The sequence below is a fragment of the Cupressus sempervirens genome, chromosome 2, assembly GCF_028749045.1.
Source record: "Cupressus sempervirens isolate cs-2001-9-10 chromosome 2, ASM2874904v1, whole genome shotgun sequence".
Lineage (NCBI taxonomy): Eukaryota > Viridiplantae > Streptophyta > Pinopsida > Cupressales > Cupressaceae > Cupressus > Cupressus sempervirens.
Genome location: NC_143119.1, coordinates 240076095 through 240101409, shown reverse-complemented (window position 1 = coordinate 240101409; position 25315 = coordinate 240076095). Strand labels below are relative to the sequence as shown.

General features: G+C 37.0%; 1 protein-coding gene and 1 long non-coding RNA gene across 7 annotated transcripts in view; one reads left to right on the top strand and one right to left on the bottom strand.

The window, feature by feature from the left end:
- LOC149571920 (uncharacterized) overlaps positions 1-17353 on the top strand; it is a 54786-nt gene extending 37433 nt beyond the window's left edge. Inside the window, exon 5 of the long non-coding RNA XR_016359886.1 lies at positions 17281-17353. This is a non-coding gene — a long non-coding RNA (uncharacterized LOC149571920). The remainder of the gene's footprint in view (positions 1-17280) is intronic.
- The window catches only part of LOC149571919 (putative LRR receptor-like serine/threonine-protein kinase At1g56140), a 108706-nt gene continuing 98152 nt past the window's right edge, over positions 14762-25315 (bottom strand). For 5 of the 6 annotated variants that reach the window (XM_089813328.1, XM_089813331.1, XM_089813326.1 and 2 more), the window contains 8 exons: positions 17328-17716; positions 16959-17154; positions 16625-16786; positions 16409-16530; positions 16101-16311; positions 15729-15966; positions 15489-15639; positions 14762-15390 (listed from right to left, as the gene is read on the bottom strand). In XM_089813328.1, coding sequence (XP_089669454.1) covers positions 15097-15390; positions 15489-15639; positions 15729-15966; positions 16101-16311; positions 16409-16530; positions 16625-16786; positions 16959-17154; positions 17328-17716 — 1763 coding nt within the window. In that variant the 3' untranslated portion in view covers positions 14762-15096. The remainder of the gene's footprint in view (positions 15391-15488; positions 15640-15728; positions 15967-16100; positions 16312-16408; positions 16531-16624; positions 16787-16958; positions 17155-17327; positions 17717-25315) is intronic. The other variant, XM_089813327.1, reaches the window with a different exon arrangement.

Genomic DNA, 25315 nt, shown 5'->3' with positions numbered 1-25315 from the left:
TTTCCATTTCCTAGCATACTTGGGCATAGCTAGTAAGATATTATTCCTTATGAATACTTTCCAGGGCTCATCACCTTCAAGAGATTTCATAACCCATTTAACAGCTAGGGACATACCATTCATCCTCAAGTCTTTAAGCCCTAGTCCCCCGTACTCCATGTCCATAAAACACCACTTCCACTTTATGGAATGTTTCTTCCCACTACCTTTTTTTCTCATTGGTATACAATCGTTATATGAGGTTTATCTATGGAGTCTAGTGTTAATTAGGAAAATAAATATTAATTTTTTAGTGTTGAATTGCATCATATTTATGTTTTGGTGTCATAACTTTTTCTTGGAGTGTTTTAGTTGGACTTGACAGAATTTGGCGAGTACTCACAATGTTCTTTGTCATCACTTTCTTGAAATTGGGCCACCTTAGATCAGTGAGTTTTTATTGTTTGCAAAAGAAGTTGTTGGTCCTCAAGGAGTTTCAATTATGATGCGGGGTGTCAGTGGAAGTTTCTCTTCCATCTCAACATCATAGGATTGTTTCCATCCCAAAAATGATAGGATATGGTGATGGGATACATCTCCATCAAACATTGTGATAAGCAAGTAGGTAGAAGAAAATATGATAGCTTCATTTCCCCTATAGACCTTAGTATCATGTTGATGGTGCAGGAGCACCTAGGACACAAGGGTCACCATGAGGCCCTAATGGAGAATCTATGGAGGAATGGATTATGTGAGATCAATGTGATCGTCTAATAATTTATTTGAGGCTATTGAAGCCATATTCACTCATAATGAGTCAATTGTAATCAATTGGGCTATTATTGTCATTTTGGGCAAATCAAGCCTGATGGGTTATGTTTGGGCTTTAGGGTTGGAATTAGGAGTTTGTTTACTATTTTGGCTTTCATAAGGTCTTGTAAGACCATACCCATGCAATAAAAGTGTTGATTAGGTCCTTAGAATAATAGAAGAAACAAAGATGCCAAATTTGTAGGGCTAGTAATGTGTCATTAAGCCTTGTTAATCATAGGTTTCAAAGCAAGGGATTTGAGGATTTAGAAGAGGATTTGAAAAATCTTTTGAAAATGTAATGTTCCCAACGGTTTCAGTAATGTTCTCGAAAGTTTCAAAAATTTTCCGAAATGGTTTTAGAGATGCTCCCGTGCTGCGCAACTTCAATTGCCCATGTTGTGCAGCCACTTTCTCGAACGGTCTCAGAGATGCTCCCATGCTGTGCAACCTCAGTTGCCCGTGTTGCGCATCTATTGTCCGTGCTACACAACCACTTTCCCAAACGGTTTCGAAGATGCTCTCGACGGTCGCTGCTCTGATACCACTGTAATGTTCCCGACGGTTTTGGTAATGTTCTTGAAAGTTTCAAAAATTTCCCAAAATGGTTTCGGAGATGCTCCCATGCTGCGCGACCACTGCCCGTGCTACGTGGCCACTTTCCCAAACGGTTTGGAGATGCTCCTGTGCTGCACAGCTTCAGTTGCTCGTGCTGCATGGCTATTGCCCGTGCTACACGGCCATTGCTTGTGTTGCATAGCCACTTTCATAGACGGTTTCAGAGATACTCCCAACGGTTTCTGCTCTGATACCACTATTATGTTCCCAAGTACAAAGGACTGGGTAAATGTTGGAGATGGAACTTGAATAATTCGTACACGAATGAAAAGATTAGCCGTATGATGCAATGGGGTCCGTATGGTGGAGGAAAGTGGAGAAAGTACGAAATTGTTGTTAAGAAGTCCGTATGGTGTCAGAGCAAGGTGTAGGAGAGGCCATACAGTATTCATAGGAGGACCATATGGTGAAGAAGCAGGAGTCGTACGGTGGGTGTTTCAAGGTGACTCCCGTATGGTAGAAATCGAAAGGTCGTACGATGAAGGTGTTTCAGGCCATATGGTGATGGTATGTTTCAAGCCATACGGTGGAATTAGTAGGCCGTACGGTGGAATTAGCAGGTCGTACGAAAGATTGGAGGGACAATCGTTAGTGAGTATTCGTGTCGAAAGTGATACAACCACAACAATTATGGCAATTTTGTTCATAAAAAAAGTAGTAACAAATTTAGATGAATTCCAAACAATAATAGAGACTTGAATACAAATAATCCTTCAATTAATATTTGCCAAAGATGATGCTCCGATTTACTAGATCCGAGTGAAGTAATACATGCAACAACAGAATAGGGTGAGAGTTGAATCCCGTCGAAACCGCACAAGCCAATTAGGGAAGATCTTTCACTTCCAAAATGGCGAACGATCCAAAACTCTAATAGGAATTTGCAGTACATAGAAAATAATCCAAAAGCATACTCAAAGACTACTTACAAGCCGTGCTTAAATACCTGTTGGAAAACTTTCTAAGGGTGTACAAAGATATCCGACGATGACACAAACTACAGAAACAAAATAAAAATGGGTCCGAGATATATTAAATCAATCAAAACCACAAATATAAATATTAACTTGAGCCCTATCTTAATTAGTTAAAGTAACTAATTAAAGGTCCTTATATTATTTAAATTTTGGGACCAGTTAATTAATTAATAAAATTTAATTATTAAATCAAAATTTGGGGACATGACAAATCCTCGTTGCCCAAAGATTGCTTGCCCTCAAGCAATCCATCATCTGACAAAACATCAACAGCTCCAGAGTCCCAAATCAAACACGTGGGTGAAATGAGTGAATTGTTATCAAACCTCCCTTGCACCACACTGTCATTAAGCATCTGTTGCACCACTTTGATATAAACATTGTTGTAGCCTTCACCACGATCCCACTGACACAAATTTATGAAATCTTTCACGTCATTATGTTCAAAAATCTCTTTGGGTATTGTCATGCACATAGATGCTGATGCTCGCACAAACTTACTCGCTGACACAACCACAATGATCACTATTATATTCCTGACAGATGAAACCTTGACGAAGAGAGCTTTAGCGTTGAGAATGTTGACGAAGGGGGCCTCGATTGTGAGAAACTTAGTGACAGGAGCTTGCCGCGATGATGGAAGCCTCAGCAAAGAGTACTTCAGTAAAGGGAACCTTGGCAGAAAAAACCTCAATGGAGAGTACCTCAGCAGCAAACAAAATTTTAGCTGCAGATAAATCTTCAATGACACGTAGAACCTCGGTTGAAGCCTCGATGATGGATAGAGCCTCGACAACGAGCAATGTCTCAATGGCGGCAAATGTAGCTATTGCAACCAATGCAGCCACAATGAGAGACACACAATGATGATAGAGACAACTATGACATCATCGACGGATACAACTACAGCGACGGATACACCCTTGATGACAGATATAGACTTGACATTGGTGACGGACATGACGTTGATAGACGCAACGATGGTGACGTACATGATGATGGACTTGGCAATAGGCACAGCTGCAGTGATGACAATGGACACAATGAAGATGACATACATGACGACGACGGCAGTGTCGGACATGGCAATGGACAAGGTAGCGGTGTCAGACATGGCAATAGACACAATGATGATGATGGATATAGTGACGGTGACAACAAAGGACACAATGGTGGTGAGGAACACAAACTCGATGACGAACACGGACTTGGTGTCAGAGATGGACACAACGGTGACGGATACGAACTTGACAAGGGACACAAACTTGGTGTCAGTAATGGACACAACGGTAACGGGCACAAACTCGACATCGATGACGGACATGATTGTGACAGACACGACAATGGTGATGTACACGAACTCGACGACAAACTCGGCGTTGGTGATGGACACAACAGGGTGGGATACAAAATTGACGAAGGACATTGACTTGGCGTCGGTGATGGACAGGACGGTGACGAACATGAACTAGACGACGGACACAGACTCGGTGTCGATGATGGACACGATGGTGTCGAACACGAATTCGGCAACAAACACGAACTTGACATTGGTGACGGACATGACGGTGGTGGATACGACGGTGACAGACATGACAGTGATGGACACCAACTTGATGACGGACACAGACACGGACTCGGTGTCAGTGATGGACACGATAGTGTTAGACACAAACTCGACAACGAACATGGACTCGACGACAGTGATGGACTCGACAATGTCGGACACAAACTCGACGATGGACATGGGCTCGACATCGATGACGAATACGAACTCGACAACAGACAGGAACTTTGCATTGGTGACGGATATGACGGTGATGGACACAATGGTGACAGACACAATGATGGCGACGGACACGAACTCGACGACGAACACGGACACGGACTCTACGTCGGTGACGGACATGATGGTGATGGACACGATGGTGGCAACACAATATTGGCGACGAACACGGATGAGAACTCGGCATCGGTGATGGACACGACGGTGTCGGACACAAACTAGACGACGAACATGGACCTTAGCAACAGACACCGCTTCTATGGACACGACTTCAGCAACTAATAGAGCTTCCTCAATGAATAGTGTGTTGGTGATAGGCACAACCTCGGGCACAACATGATCCGTCCATGCCTTCACAAGATCCATGCAAACAACCTCTTCATTTTTTTGGTGTTCTCCCCATGTTGGTGTAATAGAAAGATTTAGCAAATCCTCTTGGAGCGGCCCTATAATCATGTCTTCATTCTCCTCATGTAAAGCATCACCCTTATCGTTGTCATCCATTTTTCCCACTTGTGTAAATGAGATATTAGTTTTTCTTCACAATGCTTGAAAACATTACTGACCAATTTATATGCTACTATAGAGGGGATACAATCTAGATTATGAACAACCCATAACATAGATGTGATGGGTTGGGATATCTCATCCATCTCTTCAATGCACGAAATCATAAGACTCTCCATAGCAACTAGAATCTTAGTATCATGATCTTCCTTGATGGTGACTAAGAGGTGATGAAATATATTATGGACCAAATTTTGCAATTCGAGATCTAAGAGAAGATTACTTACTTTGACATTTGCACAATTCTCCAATATTGTAGATTTCCTACCAAAAGGGTCACTACTAAAGTCATCAAGACTCTAAAAGCTGTCAACTATCAATTGCAATATCTCTATCATGATATTATCATTATTCGGTGCTTTTGGAGCCAAAATTCTCAAGACCTCATTGAGACATGCTGCAACTACCAATCTTTTATCCTTGTCATGGTGTCTCACAAGCCTGGGTTGACTTAAGGCATCCTTAATCAGCGAGAGGATTCTTTGTATAAATTTTGAAGGTAATTGGTCCACCTGACACAAACATACTTCCAATATATCTAATGGAAGATCAACACCCTCACTGAGCTCTTTTCCAATCCTTTGTAGTGCCTTCAACCACCACTCTCCATCGTTGTTCGGGGCCATAGTGTGATCCAAGTACCAAAATCTCTCAATCATCTCAGCAGGCTGGCAAGATCACCAGCTCTGATACCACTGTAATGTTCCTGATGGTTTCGGTAATGTTCCCAAAAGTTTCAAAAATTTCTCGAAATGGTTTCGGAGATGCTCTCGTGCTGCGCGACCTCAGTTGCTCGTGCTGTGTAGCTACTGCCTGTGCTGTGCGGCCACTTTTTCAAATGGTTTCGGAGATGCTCTTGTGCTGTGCGGCCTCAGTTGCCCATGCTACGCGGCTACTGCCCGTGCTACGTGACCATTGTCCATGCTACGCAGCCACTTTCCCAAACAGTTTCAGAGATGCTCCTGACGATTTCGGTAATGTTCTCGAAAGTTTTAGAAATTTTTCGAAATGGTTTCGGAGATGCTCACATGTTGTGCGGTCACAGCCCGTGCTACAATGCCTCTATTGCCTGTGCTGCGCGGCTACTACCCATGCTACGTGGCCATTGCCCGTGTTGCGTGGCCACTTTCCTGAACGATTTCGGAGATGCTCCTGTGTTGCGCGGCCACTGCCCGTGCTGCGCAGCCACTTTCCCAAATGGTTTTAGAGATGCTCCTGACGATTTCTGCTCTGATACCATTGTTATGTTCCCAAGTACAGAGGACTAGGTAAGTGGTGGAGATGAAGCTTGAATAATTTGTACGCAAATGAAAAGATCAGCTATATGATGCAATGGAGTTCGTATGGTGGAGGAAAGTGGAGAAAGTACAGAGTTGCTGTTAAGAAGTTTGTACAGTGTCAGAACAAGGTGCAGGAGAGGCCATACGGTATCCATAGGAGGGCCGTATAGTGAAGAAGCAAGAGTCATATGGTGGGTGTGTCAAGGTGACTCCCGTACGGTAGAAATCAAAAGGCCGTACGGTGATGGTATGTTTCAAGCCGTATTGTGGAATTAGCAGGCTGTACGGTGCAAATGAAGGGCAGTACGAAAGTTTGGAGGGACAATCGTCGGTGAGTATTTGCGTCAGAAGTGATACAACCACAACAAGGACGGTGGTTTTGCTCATACAAAAATAACAACAAATTTAGATGAACTCCAGACAATAATAGAGACTTGAATTTAAATAATCCTTCAATTAATATTTGCCAAAGATGATGCTCTAATTTGCCAAATCTGAGGGAAGTAATACATGCAACAACGGATAGGGTGAGGGTTGAATTCTGCCAAAACCGTACGAGCCAAATAGGGAAGATCTTTCACTTCCGAAATGGCGAACGATCCAAAACTCCAACAAGAATTCGTAGTACATAGAAAATAATCCAAAAGCATACCCAAAGACTACCTACAAGCCATGCTTAAACACCTGTTGGGAAACTTTCCGAGGGTGTACAAAGATAGCCGACAGCGACACAAACTATGGAAACAAAATAAAAATGGGTCTGAGATATATTAAATCAATTGGAACCACAAATACAAATATTGACTTGGGCCCCATCTTAATTAATTAAAGTAACTAATTAAAGGTCCTTATATTATTTAAATTCTAGGACCAGTTAATTAATTAATTAAATTTAATTATTACATTAAAATTTGGGGACATGACAGAAAATGCATGAGAAGACATTATAGATGAAGTAAGACAAAGATATGGCAGCCAACCACGAAGAAGAAATGGAGGTGGATGGACCTCTAAAACTTGAAGATGAAAAGGTAGTATGTGTGCAGCAGGTTGATGATATGAGAATCAGGCCTAAGATGGAAGAGAACAGGGAAGAACTCCATCAGAAGGAGCAAGGTGAGTTAATCAAGTATGAAGAGGAAGAAGTATTGATGGTAAGTGTAGAAGAGGTCTCCAAGGTGAGTGAGACTAGTGAGGATGAAGAGTTGTTGGTGATTGGCCATGAGAAGGCTAGTGAGTTTGTGTGGTATCTGAATGAGATGGAGAGAGGAAATGCTAATGTTGCAATAGTGATTTGTTTTTGGGTATTGAGTTTGGTTGTGGGACAAATGCATAGTGTTCTAAGTTCTAACAGAGATTCCAAGCATGAGGAAGTCGATAAGGTATGTGAAGATGAAAGGTAACTGGCAAAAGGTAAAAGGGAGGTATTATTTGTTCTTTTTGTTGATTTCATTTGTGATTGATACTGTAAAGGCGAAATTGGAAACATAGAGTAAAAATGCAGATTATTTTGTCCTCAAAGAAGTAGAGGTACATGTTTGAAACATGTGGAAGAAGGCATATCAATGAATGACAATGCAGATCCAAGTGCATGGAGCAAGAGTAAAGGTTATAAAGGACAAGAAGGTATGAGATATCAAGATGAAGATAGGTACAAGCCAAAGGTTAAGGTGAAGGAACCTATGTTTTTTTTCTAATGATTTTTTTGCGGGTGTTTCCAAGGGATTTGGAAACTTTTTAAAGGTCACGAGATTGGTGTAGGAGCACCTAGGACACAAGGCTAACCATGAGGCCCTGATGGAGAATCCATGGAGGAATGGATTATGCAAGGTCTTCATGACCATCTAGTAATTTATTTTCAGCTATTAAAGCCACATTCATTCATAGTGAGTCAACTGTAATTAATTGGGCTATTATTTTCATGTTGGGCAAATTAAGACTAATCGGCTATGTTTGGGCTTAAGGGTTGGAATAAAGGAGTTTGTTAACTATGTTGGCTTTCATAAAGTCTTGGAAGTCCATACTTATGTAATAGAAGTGTTGATTAGGTCCTTAGGACAATAGTAGAAATAAAGATGTCAAATTTGTAAGAGCTAGTAATGTGTTAGTTAAGCCTTGTTAAGGATGTAACCGACCAAGGTTGGTTGTAATGGTGGATAAAGGAGTTTTTGTCTGTTTCCATGAAAGAAACAAGTCTATATATGTGTTCAAGACCCAAAATGAAGAGAAGAGGTCGATCTAACAAGAAAAACATTAATGGAAGCAAGTTAGCTGCATATTTTCTTGTTTTGTCAGTAATAACAGTCTGATTGCAGACTTATTTTTCTCTATCATAAAATTATAATATTGTTCTGAAACCTATTGGATTCGATGGAGGCACGAAATTACTCCATTTTGTCTTTTAAATTATCTGATTTGGATAAGTATTGGCAAAGTTATGCCATCTTTGGTGTAGACTGTCGAAAATCCTTAGGTTAACACGTGAGTTGGCAAAAATGTAATGTTTTCATGCTAAACATGTATGCAGGCTACAAACTTGGTTGGAAGATGGGGAAGATCATGTATTATAGTTCCTTAATGTTTTCAGGTCACCATTCACCCAATGGCACGCGTGTTTCAGTCTGTATAAAATAGACATGCTTGAATTCGGTTATGAATCTGATTTCAATAGCATTTTGGAAGACCTTCGTGGTTTGGAAGGAGTATTGATGAGCCATAAGAGTCTAAATTATGTGAGGCAAGGAAACATTTTGTTTATACGTATATTGTGACTGTCTCTGAAGTTCATTTTTGACTGTCATATTCTGTCAGCAAATTAATATTTTGCACTGTAATAGGATGTGAAGGTTTGATTAGTTGTATTGAGTTTTTAGTGTTGGGAAGTGATAAGAGTGGATTGCAGGTATATAAGAGATTATCTCTATGGTGAGTAGTGTTGAAGTATAGCATCAGTCGAAGTGATATACTCATTACATTGAGTATTTGTATTCATGATTTATATGAACATTGTTATATGCCTTATATTATTGATAAGAATTATATATATATGGTTAATATATTAATATTACATATATGTTTAAAGGTGAGTTATACATGTCTCCTCTTCTCATATTTATATGAGATCCAAATATGCATTTGGAAAGCATCAATCACATTGGCCATGTTAGTACATTTGTAGAAAAGATCCATGTTACTTAACATGGTATCAGAGCCTAGTTACTGCAAATGTAAGGAAGTTCTCAAATACATTTTATAAAGAGAAAAAACAACTATTAAAGCCTTTATATTCTTTGCATTCAATGTTGTGGGAGTTGGTGCTAATGTTTTATCAAAAGTGGAATTGCTGGGTTTCTTGAATGCATAAAATCACACTTGGAAAACTTAAAAGTCGAAGCTTGAGTTTTTCCGGAGCTTGAATTTTTATTGTTTACCAATGATAGAGAAGATCAAATTGAAGTATTAATTGGTAGTTTGAATTAGTCGTGGGCATTGTACGCACAAAATGAATTTCATAGAAAAACTTTTAGAATCTTTGAATTCATGAGGCACTCCAGAACAAGTTTAAACATTGTAGCATATAGCAACGTAGATGCCTCAAATCTTGTGCTTCAAATTCTACTGAGACTTATGGTAGCCATATAAATTCCTATGTATCATATTAGAATTTAATTAAGCTTTTTCTAGTGTTGTTCTATTCTATCTATGAACATAGGCGAATATTATGAGACTCCCATGGTCATGGTTCATATTTTATGATCTTCAAATATGCCTCTATCAGATAATTACAAAGTTCCATATCAAAAACATTTTTTGTTTGTATTACCATGATGTAGTAAGTTTCTGGTAATGTAGTATGCCAGTGAATTTTTTTGGAACACGAAAAAGCTCTGTGACTAGAAGCTTTGAATCTCCTAAGTACGGTATTGTTTAGTACCTTTTTAACAATCTTTGTTGAGAAAATGGTGCCATAAGATCTTTGGCTAGAAGCTATCGAATTGACGAAATTTCTATTCAGAATGCTCCTAAGAAAAGTATTTGAAGTCGAAACCTATCTTTCAAAATAATGGTTTCCAGACCTGCAAACATTACCTCGTGGGTCCAATGTTGGTGCCTTCGCTCTGGTTCAAGCCAATGATGGTGGGAGTTATCCTGTAGTGATCTAGGCCAAGTTATTGGAGTCAGATTACAACTCGCCGTGCTGGATTTGAAAACACATCTCTAGAATGTGGGACTTGATGATGTTACAGTGTCGGAGGAAGCTTGACAAGATGGGAATGCACGATGGTGATAGGGAAGGGCATTTCCATTGGGTTTGTATCGAATGGATTGTTTGTGCATGGGAGACAACTTTGATCCGAATGCCACTGATGTTTAGTGGTTGTCTGTTGTGAAAATATAAATGACAGGAGAATGTGGGATCGCACTCAACAACAAAAGACCCAGATTGAGGATGCTCTGTAGTGTTGCAGGCATTCAATATCGAACAAGGTCCCCAAAATAAATAAATAAATTATTGAGATAAGGTAAAGACATTGGAGCAATCATACAAATGGAAGGGTGATCCACCAAGTTCACAAAAAGGAAGACATTGATTAATATAACATAAAGTTCAACAACTAGGTGGCATCTGGGGTAAATCAAAAAAAGAAAAGAAAAATGCATATCACGCCATGGGGAGAATAATCACCCTTGAGTAATAATAGAAAGGTTCCAAAGAAGGGGGGTGTACTGGGTGATAACAATGGGGAGGAACATACAATATTAACATGATACTTCGGCTTCTAACCATAAATTTATAAGGAAATTCTATACATGAGTGAAGGACCCGAATATAATGGGAGGACAACCAATACCCGAAATTATAGTGGGTAAGTAACATGATGGTTGTAATATCAAAGGTAATATCTTTTCTTAATTAAAAAAGCTATCTTTTAGTTAGGAGATTTATTTCTTCACATTAGTGATAACATTATTGATAGGGATATCATGGTGATATTTAATTAGTTTGATGTTATGCTCAAAATTAATACTTGGAGAAAAATAATATGATGATATATTATGGAGATAAAATATATTGGAATAATGGGGATCATTTTCAAAGTAGGATAAGAGCGAACGAAATTAGTTAATAATTATCTATATTGGAAAGATCTTATATTGAGAATTATATTATTCTTTCGTTTATTTTATGTTTAATATATACTATAAGAGCTATTTGCTTGATCTTTTCCTTCGAGAATGTAGGAGGATTAATATTAGATTTAGAGAAAGTCTAACACTTTGTTAAAGGGAAGTTTATTTTAGAAGCTTAGAAGGTTAGAAGGATTTTGGCACATCCGTCAGAGGGAGCAAATAGAGGATATGGTTTCATCAACCGTCAGCGATATTGATCATATTGATTTAGAGGGAGTAAACCAATGTTGTGTTGGAATTTTCAGTGATCAATAAATTGTAACAGTCAAGAGCACTATAATTCATGCAACTATGTGAATGGGCCTACCCCTTGTGTACATCATAAGAAAGTTGACTTTAAATTAAACTATCTACGAGTCTCTATTTGATAAATAAAACTTGACATATGAGTTGTAGAGTCATTCAAGTGGCACAATCATACTGAATCAAGATATTGGCATATTTTGGACAAGCTTGTGTTAGCTTCTACTATTAAGCTTATTGAATGTTTGGAGCTTCAATGAATGAAAAGAACAAGTTGACACTTAGAAAGAAGTTGTCAAATTTGATGTGATATAAAAATGTTCAATGATATAAGAGTGGTAATTTTACATTGTGGGGGGAATAATAGGCAATGTTTCATTCCCACTTGAACCATCCTTAGAAAAGGAGATATTCCATGACCCTCATAGGCAGATAAGTACTTGTATCTTTTACATTTATTTATTCATTTATTTGTAATTTTATACATACTATAAAAGGTTATTTGTTTTGATCTTTTCCTTTATGTTTGAGGATATTCTTACAGGAAAAGAAGGTTGGTACTTCACATATGCTACCAAATATTGTGCAGACTAAATCTAATGATAGTAGTTCCAAAGACCCTGATGATTAAGATGGATAAAGTGAGGCTCTTGACGAAAACATCTTTGATGATTAAGATTATGAGATTCTTCTACATTAAGAGGGAGTATGACACTTCTTCGAAGGCAATGCAGGAGCTTAGATTATTAATACTCAGAGGGAGTCTAGAAATACATGTGGGCGACTGTATGATGTTTATGGGCCTACTCCTACATATATCATGATTTATTGATTAGTTCGACAAGCATCCTTGGGTAAAGAGAGTTTTTGAGGAAGTAACTAGAGGACCCAACTTTCCAGGATTGATGTTCAAAGGGAAAATTTTTGAGATACAATACTTTGTGGATGATATCTTCTCTTTGAGGAGAAGTTCTAAGAGAAATTCTTTACAATGCGCTCTCCTCTATGAGAGAGAAGAATGAGGTGAAAACCCTTTGTACCACCTTTTGACTGGGTTAATGAAAGGTGACGATCTTTCATTGACATATATAAACAGAAGGTAACCATTATAAGATGATGATCTTATAAATGGTAGACCTGTTATCATGGTTCTTTGGGTCAGATTTTGCCGAACACTATGATAACAAACATACAGAAGTCAATCTTTGTAAGATGATGATCTTGCATATCATAGGCCTATTATTATGAAAGTTTTTGTTCCGGATATGCCGGAAGTCATTGATAATGAAAGCATTATGATTACTCTAGATATTGTTTCGGACAATTAGAGATCATAATATATGTTATGATAGAGTTCATAACATTGTGATTGTAGTTATTTGACAAGTCACTATTTCAGAGTGTCAAAGTTAGATAATATGTTGTGTATAGATATCCTTGATATTGATATCTCATAAAATGTTTTTGTCACTTCTCCCTTGCTAAGAGGGAGTGTTGAAGCATAGCATCAGTTGAAGTGATATACTCATTACATTGAGTATTTATATTCATGATTTATATGAGCATTGTTTTAGTCTTATATTATTGATAAGAATTATATATATATATATATTTGTAATATAATATATATATTATATATGTAATACATTATATAATAATATATTACATATATGGTTAATATATTAATATTACATATATGTTTAAAGGTGAGTTATACATATAGTTAACTAAAGATGATTAACTATAGGAACATGTCTCTTGAAGAGACATGTCTCCTCTCTCATATTTATATGAGATCCGAATCTACATTTGGAAAGCATCAATCACATTGGCCATGTTAGTGTTATTAGGTTGATCCAAGGGAAAGGTCTGATGGAAAGTGTTATTAGGATAAGGAATGGGGACAATCGCATTAGATTCATTGGTTGTCAATGTGTTGGAAGTTGCTACTGAGCATTGAGTTGTCTCAAGGAGTATAAAAGTATCAATACATCCATTTGTATGATGAGATAAGCATGTTATCAGTCCAGGGAATGAGTTAGTGCTGTCATAGGGAATAGGCGTAGAAGAAGACAAAATTCAGAGATGAAGAATATGTAATCAGAGATGAGTGTGCAATCAGATTTGGAAGAAGTGTGATCAGAGGTTGTTGAATCAATGAGTGTTTGTTTGTTGGGAGAGTTCATAGAGAAGTTCAGGGTAGGCCTAACGCTTGAGGCCTGACTGTTATAGGTCATTTGGGAGGGGCAGAGAATTGTAAGTGAATTTGTGTTTAGTTTAGTGGATTGATCCTATGTTCATTGCATTGTGAGTTGAGACACATAGGAAGAGTGATCAGAGTTGAGAGTATGAGTTTGGAAACCTTGAATATTGGTCCAAACAGTTGAAGTGATCAGAAATGAAGCCCTGAAAAAATAGGGTTGTTACAAAACAAAGTCGGAAATGGAAACTTCCCAGGTAAATGCTAATGGGCCCATGATGCCTCTGCATCACTTGATCACTTGCTAACTTTTACAATCATCTGGGAAAAACCAATGTTCTATATGCTCTATGGGCTTTTCTAAAGCTTTTCATTAGGTCCTTTTGTATGAAAAGCACCTTTTTATTGGTCTGATAGGGAAAACCCACAGATTTGGGTCAAGTTCATTTTGTGTTAGGGATTGGATTTGACTTGCTTTGGATATGAGTTGAGACTATTTTAAAATTTTAATCAAATTTTAAATTTTTAAATTTGTTTTTCACCTTCATAGATTAATTGATCAATTTGAAAGCTAACCCTTAACTTTACAATGGACCTTAGAACAACTTCAAACATGTCTCCATGTGGTCATCTAAATTTATTTCTTTTTTTAGCCTAACATATGTATATATTGATGATTTTATATATGAATTATTTCATAAAATATGCAAAATATACTCAATCCCAATTTTCTTTTGCCATACTTGGAAACCTGAACCTGAACTATAACTAAGACAAAACCTGATATAGAATGAAAAATTTATGAATAGCATGTCAATATAGAAAACAATAAAATAATCTACAATGTCAGACATGGTTGTCCCCTTTCTCTAAACGTCATTGGATGATTTACATTTTATTTCTATATTGGATAAAATTTAGTATAGGACTTGCCATGCTTTGTAATGAGTGTTATGAAGTGAAGCATACCCTCTCTCATCAAGAAAACTATTGACTAGAGAATCACTATTGTGCTTAACATGCACCAAAGAAATGTTAAATATTGGTCTTGCCATGCTTTGTTGTTTAAGCTATATGCATTAGTCTTAAAAGAACTGAAGAAAGCAAGTTTATATCAACATGCACAGGTTTAGATTTACCAAACATATAGTCAATAGTTTGACTAGTGTGTTTGTCAGTTGATACATAACATCAGATTTTAGGCATTATTAGCCAAGGACAAAAGTTCATCCTCTTTCATTAATCTAAAAACAATAAGTACATAGCTACAGTAAAGATGAATGAGAGCATCGGAGAATCTGCTTAACTAGTTAGTACAGTGTTGAGTATATTAGTCATAATCATGATCTATACTTAGCAGAAGCAGTTCTTATTATTTAACTTTGAAGCTTTTCTTCTCAACACTCAATAGCTGTCTTTTCCAGATCCTTTCTGGCCTGAGCCTCAGCTCTTACTTGTTGCTGAGGATTGTGCCTGAATATGGTGCTTTCCAGCAGCCAGCTCCCAAGCTAGCCACTGATTGAGATACCCTGGTTGAGACTGTGGAGCAGGCGTTGCGATGCCACCCTTCATGATTTCAAGAATTGTGGACATACAAGGCCTTGCACTAGGATTCTCTTGAGTGCACAGTAGACCCACATTAATCATTCTTACCACCTCTTCTTCATTGTATGCTGATTGTAATAGGTTTACATCTACCAATTGCAAAGTCTTCTTTTCCTCATATAATTGCCAAGCCTGTGTTAGCAAGCCAGATATTAAATGATATTATTGAGTTGCATTGAAAAACCTTGCACTGTATTATACATAAATATAGTTTGAATATGGACTGTTACCCATTCAAGAAGATAACTTCTTTCTTCTTCCAAGCTCATGTCTGTGTGGGTTCTTCCACTCACAATTTCGAGCACAACAACTCCAAAGCTGTAAACATCTGACTTGTCTGAGAGATGCCCTTTCAAAGCATACTCTGGAGCCATATACCCACTGAAGATTTAGGATGAAAAAAGTCAGCATCCTGGAAAGTAAATTTTGGAGTAAAATAAATTAAAAAACATAGTTATTTTTTAGATTACATGGTTCCGGCAATCATTGTGCTGACATGAGTACTTCCTTCATCAAAGAGCCTAGCCAACCCGAAATCTGCCACTTTGGGATGTAGTTGTTTATCTAGAAGAATATTTGTAGGTTTGATGTCTCTGTGCACAATTCTTAGAAGTGACTCGTCATGAAGATATGCAATTGCTCGTGCAATTCCTAGGCAAATTCTGTACCTTGTGGGCCAATCTAGCTTGACCCTACCCTCACCAGGATCTAAGAATCATAATAAGAATACAAGAAATAAAATCAGGTCTTGTTTACTGTATGACATGACTTACTAGTTCATAACAAATGAACAGTGGATTTTATTTGTCATGGAATTGGTCATAGATATAGGATGACTTTACCAAATAAAGCTTGAGCAAGGTTGCCATTTTCCATGTATTCGTATACCAGGAGAAGTTCTCCTCCATCTACACAGCAACCATAAAGTTTAACAAGATTTGGATGTTGCACTGCAGATATTGTGCTTACTTCAGTCAGAAACTCATGATTCCCCTGTTTTGAGAGATGTGACAGTTGCTTTATTGCTACTTTTTTCCCACCTGGTAGTATGCCCTGCACAATAGTATAATATGCTTTTCACACTTCCCTGTGAAGCACTGATATAAACGTTATGCATGTGTTTCAGGTTTTAGGGTGCATATAAATATACCTTATAAACTGCACCAAACCCGCCCTCGCCTATCTTATTTTTGGGATCAAAGTTATGTGTTGCACGTTTCATCAACTTTAAGCTGTAATAATTGCCTGTCATTTTCTTTAATTCTGCTAAACCTTCAACAAGATACAGGAAGAATTCAACAAATGAGAAACAAGTCATGAAGTAAAATCATTGATGGAATCAGGTAGTATCAGTTTTGAAGATCACCTTTGTCTCTTCTAACAAAGTAGAGTATGCTTTCCCACTTTTTTGTTTTCTTGATAAATATTAAAGATATAATTAGCAAAGTTCCCAGACCCCCCACTACTCCAACAATAATTTTAGCTATATTAATTGCCTGAGTATTCTTGGGAATATGAGGTTTGAACTCTGCCAGAAGATAGATATTCAACAATGTTAGAAATCAACAGAAAATGAATTTTTTAGAACACCACAATTTATGAAATTACTACATGATAAAAAAAATTAAGCTATTGCCTTGCATTCAACTTCCTAAACAGCTTGAAAATGGTAAGGAATTCTTCAGTAAAGATTTTATTACCAGGATCAACTGTAATAGCTGATACTAAAGGTCCATAGATTTCTTCTTGTGACTCACAACATGCTCCTTTACCAGCCCAAAAGAAGTGAATCTCTAAGATATTATCTGTGACACTGGTAGTGAAGGTCTTGACAACTACAGGATTTTTCTCTACAGCTTCCTCCATTATATTAAAATCTTTCAATACATTCTTTCCCTGCACATATTGTGATCAATTTTACCAAGCACAACTGTTGTAATGATAAGCCAAGAAGTTTAGTCAATCTTTTTCAACTTTCTGTAGTGATTCAAGGCACTGAAAATCGGATTGCAATCTTTGCAGAGATGCCTAAATGCTGAAACAGAGTGCTAAAGGAGAAAAGACTATACCTGAATATAGACGTCAAATATCCGGACTCCTTCTGAATTTTGGCTGGCTGGAAATTGTATTTCTGCAAAGTGGAGTGTTACATTGTACGGTCCATTTTGGAGATCCAAGCCGTAGTACCTTAGAGAGGAAGGAGAAGTACGTGCTGTGTTGTACAGTTGTGGATCAATGGAGTTGGGTGGGTTGTTAACCTTAACTATATGTGGGGTCCCTAACTCAGGTGTGTATTTTGTATAATGTTTCATAAGATAGCCTATATTACTAACACCCCAATTTCGTTTAGGACTCAGATAGAAGGTCGAATCATTAAGTTCATTATAATCACTATCAAAATTAGGTCCATGAACCAAGGAATTTGATTGACCTCCACAGTTAATAGCCAAACGACAATCTGCAAAGAAAAGATACCGCAATTAGATCAGAGTTTTAATATGATACCTGCACCATAGTGACATACAAACATGCTTACAAGATGAGTCTTAAATGCTTAGATGGTTATATTCATAAAAGAGTTCCATTAATGTTTTAATTAAACACGTAAGTGTTGATTTATTTTTTCTGTACAGCTTTGAAGGTGGAGTTGCTTTAAAGCAACTCGAGTTGGATGTTTAGCAACAGCTTTAGTTTTTATTCTTTAAATAGGATAATTATGAGTTTGTGAGGTTACATAAAGCAAGAGCAATTTTATATGTTTTAAAGCCAAAGAAAGCAGGAAAGTTTCTTTCCTTCCTTACTAAGTAAAGCAGTTGGACTCTATAAATGTAAAGTTGCTGTAGCAAACTCCATGGTATTCTAGAAGAAAAAGTTTGTTGTTAGGCTGAATAGAAGATCTAACAATTGTAGGTTTTTTTGGGTATATCCGTGTTATTGTCTATATCTGATTGGCTTTTGTTAATTAACCTAGAGTATTAATTGTTATAAATCAGATTGAGTTTCTTTCTGTAAATTTATTGTGCAATTGATCTGTAATTGGGTTATAAGAAATAAACATGGTATCAGAGCTCTAAACTCTAAATATAAAGCCAAGATTTGTGACGCAAATTTCAGACGAAAAAAAAAACAGTGTTTTTGTCCCCAGGTTTTCCTGTGGCTATGACAACCAGTCTTTGATACGAGGACAAACTTGAGGGTGCATCTAACTTCTTGTACTGGAAGGTTCGAATTACATCTATTCCCAAGGAATAGGTTGTGGATCTACGCTAGTACAATAGTGACTTCACCTACGAATGATCTTGTTGCTTTGGATTTGCATGAGGTCAAGGAGGCCAAAGCTCAAAGAATCATTCTTAATGGAGTAAGAGATCATTTAATTCCTCATCTATTGAGGAAAGACGCTACCAAGGAGATGTGGGATATGCTCACAAGACTTTATAAGTGTGACTACTAGAGTCACAAGATGATGCTCAAGGACAAATTGCATAATACCAAGATGTCCAAAGGCAAGAGTGTGACCTCTTATTTGTCCAAGCTGACTCAAGTTAGAGATGAGCTGGCTGCTATTGGAGAGACAATTGTCGAAGATGAGTTGGTGTATATATCCTTAAATGGTTTTTGTTAAGTGCATGGTCGATAGAGATCGACTACATAATTGGGCAAGACTTTGGGAGGATTTTGTTCAAGAGGAAATCTGTGAAGGTGCTCATCGAGGAGACTAGACAAAGAAGGGACAAGAAGAAAATCCTGCTCTTGCAAGCAAGAGTAAGAAGAAGTCTAATAAAGGGCAAACATAAGGTTCTTCTTCTAAGAGTAGGCATAGAAAAGATCTAAGCAGGATAAAATGTTTTTGCTGCCATCAAATGGGTCACTATGCCAGTCAATGTCTGATTAGGAATAAGAAAAAAAGAGGACAATCAAAAGAACCAAGTTGCTGCTATAGCCGAGGTGGACTTTGCATCACGATTTTAGAATGAGTTTTCACTAATCGCCTATCTCTCAAGTTCAATTCTCAATAGGGTTTGGTATATTAATAGTGGGGCTTCTTGCACATGACAAGAGTCAGAGATTGTTTTACGAAGTTGGAGGAGAAGTTGGATTTCTTTATTGAACTCGGTGAAAATGCCAAGTACCATGCAATTGGTATTAGCACTATCAAGTTTTAGAGCGAATCTGGCAAGCCCTTGTTGGTGGAGGATGTGTTGTACGTTTCTGGCATGACAAGGAATTTAATTTCAGTTTCTACTTTGGAAGACAAGGGTTACATTGTAACCTTTGAAACGTAAAAAGTTCATATTTGTCCTAAGGATTCCAAATTTGCAAAAGTGATTGGAGTTAGACATGACAGCTTGTTTCGGTTACAGTTTGAACCTGCATAAGCATTGGTAAGTAGTTAGTTGTAAAGGGCAAGGAGAATTGTGGCATAGGAGGATGGCTCATCTTCACCATGGAAAACTTAATGTGCTCAAGGAAATAGTGACAGGGCTACCTAAGATGAAGACAAAAAAGCATGAGTTGTGTAAGGGTTGTGTTCCTGGGAAATATGGCACGACCAATTTTCCAAGTATTGATAGTAGATCTGGAGGGATTTTGGATCTTGTACACTCAAATGTGTGTGGGCCTATGTCAATAGGATTCTTAAATGGGTATGAGTATTATGTCACTTGCATTGATGATTTCTCTAGGAAGACATGGATATATTTTATGAAGAACAAGGATGCGCTCTTTGGTAAATTCAAAGAATTTAAGGTTCTTGTGGAAAACCAGATAGGGAGAAATCAAGATACTGATGTTTGATAATGGAGGTGAGTATACCACGAATGCCTTCAAAGATATTTGTATTCAGGAAGGTATCGAGAAAGAGTTGACAGTTCCGTACAAGCCTCAACAAAATGGTGTTGTTGAGTGAAAGAACATGGCTATAGTTGGAGAAACCAAGGCGATGCTTCATGATATTGACTTGCCTTGGTTCATATAGGCTGAATTGTGCAATATAGTTGTATATTTGCAGAGTAGGAGTCCTCACAAAGTGTTGGGAAATTTGACTCCAGAAGAGGCATTTAGTGGTAAGAAACCAAATTTGGGGCATATTCACATTTTTGGATGCCTTGTGTATTGTCATGTTCCTATGGAGACAAGAAAAAAGTAGGAACCAACTGCAAAGAAGGGTATCCTTGTTGGGCACAGTGAAACTTGTAAGGCTTATTAGGTTTACATTCCTTCCCCAAGGAAAATAGTTGCTCACAGAGATGTAAGGTTTAAGGAGAAAGCTCTTCAGAAGTCTAGCAACTTAATGAATGAGGAGGGGCAATCATCCACAATAGAGGTAGCACAAATTCCTCAAACATCAGTCACTCAAACTAGAGAGAAAGACAATAAAACCAAATAGGATGATTAGGCTCAAAGGAATCCTCAACCTCATATCCTTATTACAGAGGAGAGAAAATAGGGCAGCTGAGAAAACTTTGAGAGAGGCTCAAAAATATGTGGGTGATACACAAGATTCAGTTAGACAAAAAAGGCTCCCAAACATTATTCTGATTATGTAGCACTTATGAGTGAATTAATTGAAGTAGAGCCTTCTAGATTTCAAGAGGCGTCCAAGCACCAAGTTTGGAAGGATGCTATGGTGGAGTATTCTTTCATCATGAAGAATAGCTCGTGGTAGATAGTACCTTGACCAAAAGAGAAGTTTGTGGTGGGCTCAAGATGGCTATATAAGATTAAGCATGCTGCACATGGTAGTGTGGAAAAGTTCAAAGCTCATTTTGTGGCTAAGGGGTTTTCTCAAAAGGAAGGAATTAACTATGACGAGACATTTAATCCAGTAGCTAGGTACTCTTCCATAAGAGCTATAATATATGTGGCTGTATAGATGGGGTGGAAGATTCACCAAATGGATGTTAAAACCACATTTCTCAATGGAGTAATTGAGGAAGAAATTTACATTGAGCAGCTTGAAGGATTTGAAGCACATGGGAGGGATTCTCACATTTGCAAGTTGAAAAGAGCACTATATGGAATGACACAAGCTCTTAAGGCATGGTATTCACACATTGATAGTTACTTGAATAGTGTGGGCTTCATCAAAAGTTTGGCAGATTCAAACCTGTACTATGTTTAGGTGAAGGGTGAACTTCTCATACTGTTATTGTATGTTGATGACTTATTTCTTACAAGGGTAGAGGAGCTCATATCACATTGCGAGCGAGTTTGAGATGAAGGATTTGAGGTTGATGCACTACTTTCTAGGATTGGAGTTGTGGCAAAAAGAGGGAAAGATTTTCCTTGGAAAGGGCAAATACTTAATTGATATCTTGAAGTGATTTAGGATGGAGAATTGTAAGCCCATGTAAATACCACTTGTGACAAATTGGAGGAAAATTGATACTTCCATATCAAAAGTAGTGGACCCTACTTTATATAGACAATTGATAGGCTTTCTTATGTATCTGGTCAACACTAGGCCAGACATTTGTTTTGTAATGAACTCTCTTTGTCAATTTATGGTGGAACCTAAATGTGTGCACTAGATAGCTGCAAAGCATTTTTTGAGATATCTCGAAGGCACAGTTGATTTTGGGCTCAAATATGTTCAACATGATGGAGTGGAGCTTGAGGGTTTTATTGATGTAGATTGGGCAGGCGATATAGTTGGCAAGAAGAGAACTTTAGGGTATAGTTTCAGTTTGGGATTAGGAGTTGTCTCTTAGTGCAATAGGAAACAAAAGTCAGTTGTACAAAGTTCTGTAAAGGCTGAGTAGATGGTTGCCATCATGGCTACATGTGAGTCTATTTGGCTTTGTAAACTTCTAGTTGGGCTCTTTGATTAGAAGCTAGATCATAAAGTCATTTACTATGATAATCAGAGTTGCATCAAACTTTTTGCGTATTCAGTGTTTCATGACAAGTCCAAGCACATCGAGATCAAGTACCACTTTAACAAAGATTGTGTGGAGAAGGAGATAATGAAACTTTGGTACATTCCTATAGAAGAATTGATAAAAGACATCTTGACAAAAGCTTTGGTGAAAATAAGTATGTGTTCTTCAGGGATAAGTTGGGTGTTGTGTAGAAGACCTTCCTCGCTAAGAGAGAATGTTGATTTTTGTTTTTTTTGTGTAGCTTGAAAGGTAGAGTTGCTTGAAAGAAATCTGAGTTGGATGTTTAGCAACAACTTTAGTTTTTATTCTTTAAATAGGATAATTATGAGTTTGTGAGGTTGCATAAAGTAAGAGTGATTTTATGTGTTTTAAAGCTAAATAAAGAAAGGAAAGTTTCTTTCCTTGCTTGCTAAGTAAACTAGCTGGGCTCTATAAATGTTAAGTTGTAGCAAACTCTATGGTATTCTAGAAGAGAAAGTTTGCTGATAGGCTGGATAGAAGATCCAATAGTTGTAGGTTTTTCCCCAAGCTAGGGTTTTTTGGGTATATTTGTGTTATTGTTTATATCTGATTGGCTTCTATTATTTTGCTTCCACTATTTTCTTCTGTTAATTAACCTAGACTATTAATTGTTATAAATCATATTGAGTTTCTTTATGTGAATTTATTGTGCAATTGATCTGTAACTGGGTTATAAGAAATTAACAAAAAAGACATTTGACAACAAACACTGAAAGATTATTATTATTTACAGAGACAATATATTTCCATCTTCCACCTTTTTGTTTCTTTTATTTGTTTTGTAGTCTTTTGGCACAGAGAGAACTTTTCTTATTAGGTTTTAATCAATTTGTTTGGTTTTCTAATAACAAAGTAAATATAACTCCTATGATGGTTATTTGTAAACCAATGTTTGAGATCTTTGAAGTAATACATGTTGCCTTAATGTTTCATTGGACTTATTCAACGTTTAATTTGCAAAATTCTTTTCTAGCTTTTTGTTGCATCTTGCAAACCCATGTGGGATGGACAGAAAAAATATTGAAGAATGCACAACAAACACTTAAAATTTGCATTACAAACCTTTTTGGTGCTCCAATGTTCTTCAGGGCATTTGCAATTGCGTTCAGAGTCTACACAATAAAATAGAATTGGAGTATATTCTACTATTTTTGAAATTTCAATGATTTTTTCCCAAGCTCTTATGAAATTTTTTTTCCTTCCTAAATTCTTTCACTACATGTCTATGCATTTTTAGAATGTATTCTAATTAGTATTTATGATATTTAAAGGCTGCTCTTTAATTTAGTATGGTTTATCATTTCGTGATATAAAAAGCCCGTTTTGAAAAAAAAGAGATTCTGATGCTATTTGTCCATGTTTCAAATTTATTTTAATCAACTTTGTTAATATGTATTAACATGTAATCATTCAATTTCAATTGTTGTTTATTTACCGTAAAATGACTAATTTGTTTTATCAGTGTTAAGAGTTTGCAGATTGTTTGTGAGGTAAGCTCTTGAATATATAAGGGTAAGCTCTTTAACATCCAAAACCATCCCTAGACACTAATCTATATACAAAGCATGGACACCTAATAATGACAAGTGCCTACAACCCCCTTTTTTAAGTCGTTATTTCTGCTCTTCTTCGATTTTTTTGAATCAATTTTGATCATTTTATCTTTTATTATTGGCATCCTGCCAATTATTTAATGGTCATTTCTTCATATTTTGTCTTTTTGTGCATTTTTAATTAAATACTTTGATAATTATTTCATTAATGTCCTAACTTTGGTCCTAGGGAATTACTGATTTAATTAATTTTGCCAATCTCCTAATATCCCCTTTAGGCATAAATAAATCTCAATTATTTATGCTCCTTGTCTTTTATTACATATTTATATATGATAATATTTGAATGGTTGTTGGGGTCTTTAATGGAATTAGCAAATTGGTTTTATTACCTAGATTTTATTATGGACTATTGGCCCTTCTTTTCTATGATATCCCTCATCATTATGAAATAAATAAGTTTGGCAAGGAGTCAACATACCTTTTGTTTTTTACATAATATGCATTTTTATAGCAAAGAATTCAACTTGTGATGATAGATGGAGCTTGGCAATCACTATGACATCTCTCCATCATGTAGGCAACATGGCTACAATGTTATCTACAAGTGACCATACATTATCACTTGTAAACACCACCATATCACGTTGGCTATATGATGGACAGATGATTTGATTATCGGTTGTAACAATTGTCATCTTGTCATCACCGTCATGATATGCATTATATTTAGTTAGTAAAGTTGCACAATCAAATGTCATTACCCTCCATACATCTGTCCATGACACCATCACACATTCTGCTATACATTCTGCTATACACTTATGCATCACATCCATCTATGTCATATATATATATAGAAGTGGTATTATAATGTCATAGATGCTTGCATTCACAATCTCAAATTGACGTAATTGCATTCATTGCATATAATCATGCTATCAGATTCATATCGAGCATCGTCCCTACATATGACCAACTCATACTAGTGTTATATAATAGAGGAATAGCATTATAATCACTGAGCATCATATTACCACAATCATATTTCATTTGTATTGCATCATATCAACACTTAGCATTTTCTTCATAAGATTGCACTATGCCTTTCTAAAGACATGAATAATAAGGTATCTCTTATGTAGGAGGGATGAGTGATAGCATGAGTGCCAAAAGCTCAAGGATCACGAGATGAACTATACCACTAATGATTTGGAGTTAGCGACAATTATGGATGAGCTAGTATGCTGGAGACATTTCCTTTTGGTTTGTAGGTTTGAGGTGTATATCATACATTGTCGCTTATAGTTATCTTTTTTCAGCCAAACTTGGATGCATGACAATGTTTTTAAATGAAGTTCCTTTGTGAATATGATTTAGATGTCCATTACATCAAGGTGAGGAGAACATTGTTGCAGATGTTTTGAGTAGGAGAAGGCATGGGATCTTTGTTGTGTCACTTGGTGTGAGTTTAAATAGCTATATTCTTGAAGATTTACCTGGTGACACTTGGTATCAGGAAGTTAGAGTAGAGATTGAGTCTAGACATACCCTTGTAGGTTAGTTTTCAGGTTATTCTTTGGAGTCAAATGGGCTTTT